Here is a 12743-nt window from a genome sequence, read left to right on the forward strand (position 1 = left end):
TCTTCCACTTGCTGTAGAATCACACATCCCTGTTGACAGGAGGCTGTTTCCCTCTCCCCAACAGGCAGGGCAAGAGGGAAGGGAAAAAACACTCATCATAAACCAGCAACTGAAGGAACAAATGGTATGGTTCCTGTTGTGCTATGATTGCCTCTCAGCCCAACCCTCACTGGGGCTCTGCAGGTGCTCTCCAGTTGACCTGATCTGTAAGGAAAAGTTACAGCACTAATTCCTGGTTGCAGCACTTTACAGAGGGCAGGAAAGACATTTCATGCAGTGTTCAAAACACCCAAATTTGGGCAATTAGCAAGTCTCCTGCACCCCACCACCCACCAAGAAGGAAAAAAAATTTACCAGGTACACTTCCTCACTAAGTACAGAAGGAGTCTCAGGCACTTGCTGACTAGGCTGGGCACCTAACACTGCCGTTCCCAGTGCCAGGCAAGATTTCTGCTGCAGGAGATGGGAAGATACACAGTCATCCTCTCCCCACCTCAGGCACATCCTGCATGATGACCCCAAGTGCAGACTGAACAGATGATTCAAGCCAGGGCGCGCTTCCAAGACAGTCCTCCCTACCAGCCACCCCACAACAAATCTGGCTGTAAAAGGAAGGTCCCGAGTGAGCGCACTTAGGAACGGCCACTCTGACAGACTCAGGCTCACGTAGCATCTCTCACAGGCTTCCCTCCATCCCAGGCCAAACCTCTGAATGAGCCAGAAAGGAGAAGTGAATGTAACGATGTCAGCCTGGGGTGGTGTCATCAAGCCCCCGCAAGACCAACAATGGTGCTCAGCGAGGTTTGCTAGAGGAAGAGAAATGGCAACTGGGCAGAGCTGGACAGAACTCATTTCTGGAAGCCAGGTCATCACAGGGCTGCGGCCTCATGTGAGGACAGTCCCAGCGCTTCACCAGGATTTTACAGAGGAAGGCTGCATGCTTTCAGCCTGCTTACTATGCTTTTAGTCCACCATCATCAAGATCTACACATTCATTTCACATTTCATGTCTTCCTCCTTCCATTGCCCTCACAGAATGTTGCTTTCTGTTGCTTTGCATCAAGGTTTGCAGAAGAAGGAAGGTCGTTTTATCCCTGCTGCACTCAGGGCGCATCCATAGGAATTGTGGTTCCATAATCCGATAAAAGATAAGGCCACTCAGCTCTCTTTAAAGTTTATAAACACATGACCTAAAAACCTCAGAGAACTCCTTATCAAAACGCAGTATCAGCTAATACTTTTAGTTATACTGCCATTAATAGCACCTTGTAATCAAAACAAGAAAATCCCTATTTGTTACCAGCCTGCAAGTTAACTTACAATTTACATTACAGTTCAACATGGGTTCAATCTTTATAATAATACACAATTTTCCTGGATCTGTGGTTGGCAGATACGTACACACACAAAAACCTTTAGGTCATTCTGACAGCTGTTTATGAAGATTAACCCTCTCCCTTTCATGCCTTCAGCATGAAAAAAGTGCCAACACCTGTTTTTAATCCACAAATGTCTCCCCCATATCTAGCAAAACCAAAAGAATAGTAATCAAATATTTAAATTTACCTTCAGTGTGACCGCTCTGTTATATTCAGTATGAAATGCACCGTCCCTGTTGAACAAGGAGTGGGGAATAGTGTTAACTTACAGTAACATTACTGGAAATCATACAGCTGCTCTCCCTCATTTCTCACTAACCAGAACAAAATTATCCTGCTGAATCCATAAAACTAAGTAGAATTTGCAGTACAGAAATTTAAAGGGGAAAAAAGAGTAAGGAAAAAGGGAGGGTGCAAAACAGAGTGTAAAGCAAACAGGTTTCTAGTAAATAATTTCCCCCGACACTTTAACAAGAATATTTACTAAGGCATGATCTTTGGAGATGGACATGCAGCTGCTTGGTGTCTCTTACACTCAACAGTACTCCCACTCCTATTATTTCCAGGAAGGAAACTTCTTGCTGTCTCACTATGCTTGCCTTTCTCCACTTACTTTAGAAAGTACTATCTCAAGTCAGGAAAAAAAGCAGAGAGGTGAAGTGACTTGTCCAAGGTACATGAGAATAAAAGAGAGCTGAAATGTCATCAGCCCTGTGCATCGGGTAGTTTTAGTCCACTGGACGTCTCTCCCAGGCCCCACTCATGCTTTTAGTGTACTCTAACAGCAGAATAAATTTATCTCAACTTTTGTCACAATACATGCTTGCAAACTGAAGAGCAATCAATGTCACATGTCAAAGGATAAAAAATAAGAAGTTTTCATGCTGCAGCAGTATGGAGCTGCAAGAATGAATGGTCCTAACAGGGGCATCAACAATTAGGAACTACAAATCCCAGCCCAACACTCACTTATAATGGAGTAATTCCACTCCTTTCTCCTTTGAATTAGGATCTACTTTCATCTTCTTGCATAATTTTCGGCTTTCAGTATCACTGCAAAAAACACATATTGGAAGACAAATGGTTACAAGAAAGGAAATTAAATGCATTCAGTTCTGAAAACTCATTGCTCTACTTCCTCATCAGCAATCAGTTGCAACTAACAGTAATTTGGAGGCTGTTCAGCTAAGTTTGTGGGACAAGCATTGTGGAAAGCTGCATTAGCCAATTTAATTTCTCCATTTGCTTGGTCAGGACACAGTGAACTGTGTTAAAACCACATTCCAAAGCCAGGCCCTAACCAGTGGAAAAGGAGACCATTCTAGCATGTCCAAGTACCTCGGCAGACCTTCTGACCACGGGATTAACATAAAATTTAGGAAGTCAAGTTTTCAAGAGGTCCATGCTATTGTTAGGGCAATGATCAAAAAGCACGGTTTGTGAAAAAATTCAAAGAGAAAGAGCAGGCCAGCTTTTACGTGTGGCAGAAGACAACTGAAAACCAGAAAGAAACATCTTCATGATATCTCCAAGTCCAGATCACAAGTGGCTAGCCTTAGAAAGGTCCTGCAGAAAACAAAACACAATTCACATTTTGGAGCCCCAAGCCCAGCAGCCCCATTCACTCTAGGTATGAGGGATGTGTCCTGGAGCCACATCTGGCAAGTGGAGGTAAGGACCATAGCTCCTGAAGGAGGTGGGATGTAACAGCACACAGACCTGCTGGAGGTGGTTTTCAAACTGAACGAGAGTGAATCGCTTCCAGCAACAGATTAGGCTGAGTTGCAGAAGAGAAGGGTCATGGGAGAAAACTGCATATACGTTTACTTAGGTGGGCAAGTAAAGGGTTTTCGTGGCCTAACTGCTGTCCTAAACAACGCAGGAGAGAAGCTATAAGGATACTTCAGGCTGAAGTGAATATGAAGTCAGTCAAAGACCTGGGGAGATGCGTGAAACAGCACAACTACAAAGAGGATGATTCACATTGACAAGACTATTCTTTGCATTGACAAAGAGCAAGATTAAAAAGCTTGGAAACTTGTTCCCAGCAGAGGACAACCTGTACCTTTTACGCAGATAAATCAATTTAGAAAATGAAAACACTGAAACCCTATCAAGTTTAAACTGATTAGAGACACATTAGAGACACTGAGATGCAAGGGTTGCAAGAGCCCCATGAAATTAAGTGCTTCTGCCAGCACTGGTGCTAATTCTCCCAATGTTCTCCAGCTGCCTTTCTGCAAATGTGAGGAACAACAAACAGTAAATTCACAGTGTGCAGATGAGAGCACGCCTTTGTGGAAATTTCTCAAATGCTTATTGTAGATGGAAATGAGGATGGGGGTGCTATGGACACATGCATCAAAATCAGAATATTTTTGCTGAAGACAGAAACGAGCATTTTAAGGAACTAACAAAGCATGCAGCTACCACACCAGAAAGGAGCACCTGTAATCCCAACAGTATATAAGCATATTCATCTGAAGAATCTTACTGAATTCATGTCGGATTCTGCATTTTCAGATCATAGCCAAAGCTAGTCAATGTAACCTGTAAACGCTTTCTTTGCTTCTCCAGGAGGCTGGAGATCCGAGCCTGAGAAGACAGTTATTTTCATGTTGCCTGCCACATCTTTGTTTTCCCCAGACTGCAGTGGAAGGTGGAGCTAAAACATGTCATCTGTTCATTGAATAATATGTACTCCTTGTAACAAAACTAGATTATGAAACAAATAACCTGGATTTGGATTTTTGCTGAGAACTGGAGTTTGTACAGAAAGCCTGCAGCAACATCAAACCCACGGGCCAAAAACATCCTGTCTTCTCTCACCTGCAGTCTTCCAACAGTCCCATGGGCTAAATCAAAGCGACTCAAAAGGTCAGGGAATCTCAGGAAGAGGGACCAGTTTCAGAGCATCCTCCTGTCCTACCCCGGACAGATCCAGAGGCCCGGAGAAGCCCTTCCATCCCTGCTGGAGCTGACTGCCAGACAGCTAAGCAAAGTCAGCCTGCATCACAGCCAACATTTGTAAACGCCCTTCTAGACACTCCCAAATGTTTCCAAGATACTCATGTATTTGCGGCCATCTCAGTCTTGCCAAGACAAATGTTAGGTGGTTGAGGTGAACAAGCGTAATGCTGAAACCTACCTCCAGCAACAGGGTCTGCCAAACCCCAATACGTGCAGACGATTGTTCTGGAATCAGTAGAGGACCAAAATGGGTATCAAGACAATTCTGTTGCCAGTTCTGCCATCAATTTGGTGCAACTTCAAACCATGTGGGGAAAAAAGTGTAATTGTTCCTTATGTGTCATTTAGCAATCCGGATACTCATCTTAGAAAAGTTCTGCAAGGTTTATAGTTGAAAAAAGCAACAAAACATTACTACTGAGATGTACCGGTGAGCAAGCAGCTAGCAACTCCTACCACTCCAACTCCTACCAATTCATTTTCTGTTTGCATGAGTTTCTATTAAAAAAAAGAAAGATAAGAACAGCTGTTTCATTGGAAAGAAACAGGATCTAAGCCTGCCCTGCTTTCAGGATTGCTCCATTTGTAAAGATTCACATAGCTGCTTGAATGCACATCCATTATCACAGCAAAGAAAGCAGCACTTTGCTCCAATATATCTCTTACCATTTAGTGGGCAGATTCTCTGCACCGCTGCATTGGGAGTTTAGTCTGTTTATGCAAGCTATCTGCACTGATGCAAGGGATGGAAGAGGAGCAAATTCCCAGAATAGGAAGTGTCTAAATATGTATCAGTAATTTTTTCATGCATCAGTGAAGATTTTTTGCACATGCCAGACCCACCAACTCAGATGCTATACTAATGATTCTTTGGAAAAAGCAGAAAATAAGACGTACAGAAACGGCAGAGATGGACCCGTTCTGCTTTTCCTTCTGCTTTCACTTACAGTCAGATGAAAATAACCTGCAAAGAGCAACCTGCTCTGATATCACTTGGTAATGACCATTATCCTTAATAACAGTAAATATCAACACAGATGCAGTCTCTGCACAGAGATTTGTCTCTGTTGGATGTCAGCCAACAGCCTCTCTCTGAAGATGAGCTCCTCAACTCTCACATGGGAGAGGGTAATTAGGACTCCAGTTCTTGCAATTTAATTATACCACTTGAAGAGGCAGTGTAAGAGTTTGTTATAAAGACTAGAAGAAAAAAAAAAAGAAAAAAGAAAAAAGGAAAAACACAACAAAAATAACCTAAAAAGCCAGAAACTACCCCCAAAATCAGCACTGTACCACCCAGGCCAAGATACTCCAGACAAGGAAATACTGGTTTGAGGATGAGGTCAGTCATGTGCCCCCAGCAGCCATCCTTGGCTGCCTCGTGGCATTTCTGTCCAGAGCAATTCAAACCCTTGCAGGTCCCTGTGCTACTGCTGAAGGGACCCCAGCTTTGCCAGCAGGCAGTCAGTCCTACAAATCACCAGCTTTATCTCCGTAGAAAGTCATCCAAGACATCAACCGGTTTGCAATACCAGAAGGGACCTAACCAACAGCTGTCTGTGCGGCAATAAGGTCAAGCCTTAAGTGGCACAATGGCACAGCTTCCTTCCACCCCCACAGGCACGTTCCCCACACACTCTTCTCCCATGAAACCAAACCGGGGCTCCAAAACACTCCTTTGCTGGAGAAGTGAAGATATATGGCAGCTTGTTAAAAAGAACAATAAAGTGAAAGATTCAAGTTGACCTAACTAAGAAGTCTAAATAACAACAAAAGACAGCGTGCATCGCAGGAATACTTCAGCCCTTTCCATTCACATCCCCTTCTCCTCTACCGGGAGACACTTCTGTCGTTTGGGGTTACAATGGAGCTGGCAGGAAGCCCGACTGGAGTGCTCCCTGTAAACCTCTGGGGTCCTTTGTCAGCATTAGCATGCATGAAGAATCACTTTGCACAGGAAGCCAGCTGTTACTGGGGCAGGAGGAGGGCGAGGGGCTTGCGAAGGAGATCTGACCTGCTTTGGCTCACCACCAAAGCGAGCACCTGAAGGGGATGCGCCCCAGGCACTCCTCAGGAGTGGCATGGGATGCTCTGCCTGTGCAAGGCTGCCCGCACGCCTGGGAGCTCATGGCCATAAGGACAGAGAAGCAGTGAGAGATATTGATGGCAGTCCCTGGTGGCAACAGCAACTCAGAAAAGCTTTTGCAGCGCTGTGGCAAGGTAATTTGGAAAGAGAAGGAACAAAGGACAAAGCTAGACGGGAGGAACACAAAATAAGATCCAGGAGTTTGGCTGCAGTAAGTCCACATTGGTTTCTAAAAACAAAACAAGTCTGAGACGGATGGATCCTGAGCAAGAGATGGTGCCCAGAGGTGGCAGTGCAAAACGCTCTCCTTGGGGGCAAATTCAAATATTGTCCTGGCAGGTCCTGAAGGCAGCAAGATAAGACCAAACATACTCAGCACCATCCTCTCTCGTGAGCACAAATAAGATCATCTGCAGCTCCCCAATTATTTCCCTTATCACATAATACTGCCCATTGGCTTCTCATCAAGAAGGAAAAACAGCCCTACAACCACATCAGCTTCTGGGGAGGAAGGATCTGGGACAACTGTCAAATCCCATCTTCGGAAACGACAAAACTGCCATCCAAAAAAAGTTCACGTCTCCAGTTGCCAGTGTAATAGCAGCGTGTGCACGTGCTGTGTGGCCACGTCACTTCGATGCCACAGTGCTGGCAATGCAGACTGGACCCAGGCTTCTTTTTTCATCAGTACCTACATCGTTTCCAGGCACAAGAGAAGTGATTAATAAAAACACTGACAGCACCAATTTAAATAACCAGGTCAGTAAATCTGCCTGCACAAAAACCATCTCACTCCTCTATCAGCATATCACATAACCACATGTGAACCACAGACCTCACAATCTGTAAGCAGATTTTATCTCTTCTATCTGTACGTCCCTGTCTGAAACAGGGCTCAACAACCCACATAAATTATGCTTCGGCAGTGCCTTATATCACAGTTGCACCTGTAGACCCCACCATGGTGGGGGCTCTGTCGTATCAGTGGCTGTACAGACAAACACTGTCACCATCCCAACAGCTGGAAGAGACAAGACTGAGCAGGTAAAGAGGACGAACAGGCTCTGAGAGCAGGGTGATATGGCAGAGCAGAAAAAGGGCTGCCTACAAAACAAGCCTCCTAACACTGGAAAAAACTTTGGAAGGTACCAGTCAAAGCTGTCATCTTGTTACCAGCATACCCTCTCATTATTGTCTCTGTTGTTTAATTGCTTTTGTTTTTTTATGTTATGGTGAAAAACACTGTACAGAGAACAACTCCAGTTATAACTTCAAGGAACTGCAACTGCAATTGCAGAACAGTCCTCAGAAGAGAATTATCAAACAGGGTTTCCCAGCCCAATGCGCAGCCTCTGCAATGCCCCCTGGCCACCTTCCAGAGAATACCCTCTCCAGACAACAGACTGACAAACTTCCTGAGAAAGCATGGAGTTGAGATCCTGCCAAACAACTAACTGAGCTTGTGACCCAAAAAAGCAGCAAAAGGGGTGTCAACGCCAGAAATTTCCTCAAGCCACCTAAAAATAAAAGCCACATTTGCACTTGCAAACCTAATCTGAAAGAGGAAGTCATTAACAGTCAGTTGTAGTTAGATGTGCTCCTACAGGTTTCAAAATCAAAAATGCAATTCATTAGCCATTGTTGGGGACAATACGGGATTTTGACCATGCTCCTTGCAGTCATCAGTCCCACCCTCCAACAAGGACTGTTGTACAGCAGCTTGTGTACTTTGCTGACCAAATGAAAACAGAGCGACCCCTGCAACTCTCCCCCCCTCTCAGACCACAGGCATTGCCTCCCCATCATCCTCACTCCTTCCTCCCAGCCCAGGGTGGCAGCTGCCACAACTACTGCTGCTGACTGGTATGTCACATTTCTAATGATCGCAGACCTTTCTGTTTCACTCTCTGGAGACAGATCTGAAATCAGAGAAGAAAATAAAAATTTAAAAAAAAAAAAATCACTTCTCAAACCATCAGCCTAGCTTGCAAGAGCACTCCTCCAAAGAGCTGTGCTAAGCAGACGCTGGATGGTAATGGCTTGCATCTACTTGAACAAAAAGCCCATACGCAACTCTCCGTGCAGACAGGCACTTTGATACTACGCTCCTGAGTGGGGTTTAAGAACGTGCAGACACCAAAATAGGAACAGGACCCAGGAGAGATGGATGCAGACGTAATCAGCACAGGAAGCTTAAAACACAAGATTTGTCTTTGAAAACAAAGCAATATTTTGCCACCATTCCAGGTTCCCACTGGAAATTATCTTAAAAAAGAAGTAACAATAGCAACAGGTTTCCATAGCACAGAGCAAGTGAGCTGCTCAAACAATGCGGCAGATGAAAAGCTTGAACCTTTTAAGGGATGGGGGAGTGTGAAAACCAAAACCAGGAAACATGGTGCTTGAAAGAATTAAAAATTAGGATTAGCAGACTGACAGGACAGAGTCTCATCTGAATTTAGGGCCTGATCTCCCCCCCTAGAACGCAGCAAAAAGCCTTCCTGTGGCCTATGAGGCAATCACAGCCTTATGCTCCAAATGCTCCCCTGGAACGTGCCAGGAATGCAAACAGAATAATCCATGTGCTGCGGAGATCCAGCACCACTCGTCACCCAATATAAACGACTCCTTGTGCCCATCAGTCAATTAGAGAGGCCAGGAATCTATAGGAATGAGATTAAAAAGAAGCGTTTTCCAAAAACTAAAACCCATGAGATTAATTCACACTGCAAGCAAAAGTGAGCCAAAGAGCAGAAAGAAACCCAAGACGAAAAGGTAGCAGGTATTGTCAAGCAAAAACAATTAAGGGAAAAAAATTATAAGCTCCAGCCCTGCAGGAAGTCAAGAAGTTATAATGAATTGGACTTTCCATGGAAATATAAATTAGTAAGAGGCACTCAGCAGCCCACATACCTGCATAGAAATAAGTTGAACACTTTCACAGGAGCTACCAAAGGCTACGCAGGAACTTCTAGGAACGCCGAACACTCCAACTCTTTTTGCAAAGCAGCAGCTTTCCTCATCAGACCCGTCCGGACCTCCTCTAACCCACACAACCTGGTACTGGGGGACACTGTCCTAACATGGGACACAAGACGGCTGCCACTCTGTTTTGAGTTCACACTAAGATCCTGCGAAGGCAGGTTTTGAACACATCACCCACAGGCGCACAGCCGCTGCAAGCACATTGCACTGTTCCCCTGGTGCCTGTTTTATGACCTCTAGCTGCACTATGGGCCTGGAGAGGATACTAGAGGATGTTTTAAATGTAATATTGAATGCAGGAAAATGGAGGTAACTTTACATTAAATCTTAGCTCACTTACTCTTCATTTTAGTCTGAAAAGCAGCAATGTTGAAGATTCACAGTTAATGAGCAATTCTAGGCAAAATCCATGGAACACACATGGTTAGGAGGAAACTGAGACATGAGCCCAGGCTCGTACTCTCAAGCACTACAGTGGATTTTAGTTAAATGCTCTGCATTTCTGAATTAATGCAATACACCAGATTAAATGGGTTTATCTTAGGAACTGAGAACTAACTTAAAGGAATTTTTTAAGACTGGAATAGCACTTCCTGCATGGTCACTCTTACAGGAAAATAAAATGCTTTTAATATGAATTAGCATTAACCACGCAGACAGGTTACAACAGAGATGGGAGGAAAGCATTGAAAAATCTATGCTGCAAATGCACAGTTTGCCCATATAAATTGCATCTACACAAGGACCATGTTGTTAGTATAATGACACTTGCAAAGTGTTCCTGATGGATATGTGGCCTCCTCTGGATCAGCTGCAAATAGAGCCACTGCCACCTGCCCCAGGCTGGCACCTAACATCACGCGCCACCCACTCCTAAGCTGCCGCTGCCCTTCACCTTCAAGGCAACTGGAGAAAAAGGCAGAAAACCCAGACACTGCAAATCTACTTGCATGGAATGGGTTGCATCAGTGCAAGAACAGTGCTCCTTTCTTCTTCCTTTTTTCTCTCCCCATTAGATCTGGTCATTTTTATTTGCAATTTCAAAGCTTTTCATCAGCTTTAAAATTCAGCTACAAGGAAGGAAGAGGAGTAGACATTCTCTTAAATAAATCCTGCTTCTGATCGGCTTCTGCCCTGGTTTCAGCTGAGATAGAGTTAATTTTCTTCGTAGTAGCTGGTATAGTGCTGTGGTTTGGATTTATGAGAATAACGTTGATAACACACTGATGTTTTTAGCTGTTGCTAAGCAGTCAAGGACTTTTCAGCTTCTTATACTGGCCTGCCAACAGGAAGGCAGGGAGTGCCCAAGAAGCTGGGAGGGGACATGGCCAGGACAGTCAACCCCAACTGGCCAAGGGGATATTCCATACCATATGATATTATGCTCTGTATTATAACTAGGGGGCGGACCAGGAGGCAGTTTAGCTCAAGAACTAGCTGAGTATCAGCTTCAGTTGGCAAGCAGTTGTGCTGAGCATCACTTCTTTTGTATATTCTTTTATCATTATTATTGTCTTCCTTTTCTGTCCTATTAAATTGCCTTTATTTCAACCCACAAGTTTTACCTTTTTTCTTTTTGACTCTCTCCCCCATCCCACTGGAGGGAAGTGATCCAACGGCTGTGTGGTTGTTTTAGCTGCCAGCCAGGTTAAACCAAGACATCTTCATAGGAGCAAAGCAAGAAACTAAAGAGCAAAATGACACTTAATGCCATCTGTGTCAGTAGCCTTATTTCTGAAATTCCTCCCTGCTATTTTAAGGCATTAAAGAAATTCATTCATGATTGTGTGTATGGGTACAGTCTTTCGGTATCAAAGCATTAGGAAATTACAAATTTGGGAAGAAAGATTTCACCTAAAAGGCAGATAAACATGGAAATTTGGGGAAAGCCCAGAAAAGACAGCTACTCATTAGATTTGGCTTTCTCCTGAACCAGCACACATTTAGATGCATAGCCTTGAAAGGGCTGCTGTACCAGCCAAATTATGGTTTTACCTTTACGCTAAGTGTAATGGGATGGCAACAATAACAAGTAATTTTGGGGGATGGGGACTACAAGAATGATGCACAAGAAACACAAAAGAGACTACAAGAATGACACACAAAAGTAGAAAAAGTGGGATTAAAGTCAACTGAAAATTAGTCAGACATTTTAACCAGATGGCATTTCCTCTTCTTAGCAGTCTGATGTGCTAAAGCCAAGCACATGCGCTATGACAGCAGATGGAAATCACACAGCTTTGTTTATGTTTGGGACCTACACTAAAGGGAACCATGCAAGTTTGAGCAGGGAATAATTACTCAGAGCCAAAGAAATGGGTGCTTTTTTGAAAATACCAGTCCACAATTGGGCAGGAGTTACAGTCAATAAAAAGCTCAAGACAATTCAGTAGAAAACCCAGGAGTGTTCACTAAATCGCATTCAGTATGGAAAGAGCTAGTTTCAACCTCTTTTGCCACCTCCTCAAAGCTGCACCTGACCACAATGCATTTTATAACCTGCCAAACACATTTTCTTCTGTTCAACAAAGCCATTTTACTTACTTTCCCCTTCCACTTCACCCAAACTAGTTACATTCCTCCAAGTAACATCAGTCCTTGGCTACCCTATGATCGATCACAAAAGCTACTCAGGAAGGCTACAGGATAACTTTATATTGATTACTCTTCAAAACCAGACCTTGGGGCATCACAAACCAGGACTGGAGGTTTGCTTTAAAGACAAGCAACAAAAATTTCATTTTCACTCAAGCAGTAATTTCATCTTATTGTGTTCCCAGGCACATCGCTTTGTACCTTCTACTTGCCACTGTAAGGATTTGCCAGGAGTTTCTACGAGGGACGGTGGGACGCAGAGGCCCTGCAGCACGCAGACAGACCGTCCTGTCCATCTATGCAGCACCCACCAGCTCCACTGCATCCCAACCTGCTGTTACAGCTAGCAACCTCTGATCTGAGACCATACAAAAGGACATTTTTTTTGCAGACATCTTAAGCTTTCAACTCCCTATGAAGCCCTTCCATTTTCAAAATTTCTACCAGCCTCCTACTACAAATACTTCAGTAATAGTCCTCTGCCTGCTTACATGCCCATCCCAATAGCATCTGAACACATTAAATGAAGAGCACTCACTTGTGCTGCTGTAGCATTTTCCCTTTCAAAGTTCTCCAAACATTGACTAATGAATCAGGCAATATTTACCCAGTTGCCTGGAAAACAGATACACCTTTTTTAACAGCACAAAGTAACAAGAAGTGAATCATTCACAGAGCCAGGAACAGAAGTGAGGACTCTCAGCTGCTCCTAACATGGCATCCCCCTA

The 12743-nt window shown here is 44.0% G+C and overlaps 1 protein-coding gene across 1 annotated transcript in view; it reads right to left on the reverse strand.

The window, feature by feature from the left end:
- The window catches only part of PDIA5 (protein disulfide isomerase family A member 5), a 102862-nt gene that overhangs the window by 70932 nt on the left and 19187 nt on the right, over window positions 1-12743 (reverse strand). The window contains exons 4-5 of the mRNA XM_054829584.1: window positions 2349-2432; window positions 1567-1612 (exon numbers count right to left, since the gene is read on the reverse strand). Of these exons, the coding sequence (XP_054685559.1) occupies window positions 1567-1612; window positions 2349-2432 (130 nt within the window). The remainder of the gene's footprint in view (window positions 1-1566; window positions 1613-2348; window positions 2433-12743) is intronic.

The sequence above is a fragment of the Grus americana genome, chromosome 6 (assembly GCF_028858705.1).
Source record: "Grus americana isolate bGruAme1 chromosome 6, bGruAme1.mat, whole genome shotgun sequence".
NCBI lineage: Eukaryota > Metazoa > Chordata > Aves > Gruiformes > Gruidae > Grus > Grus americana.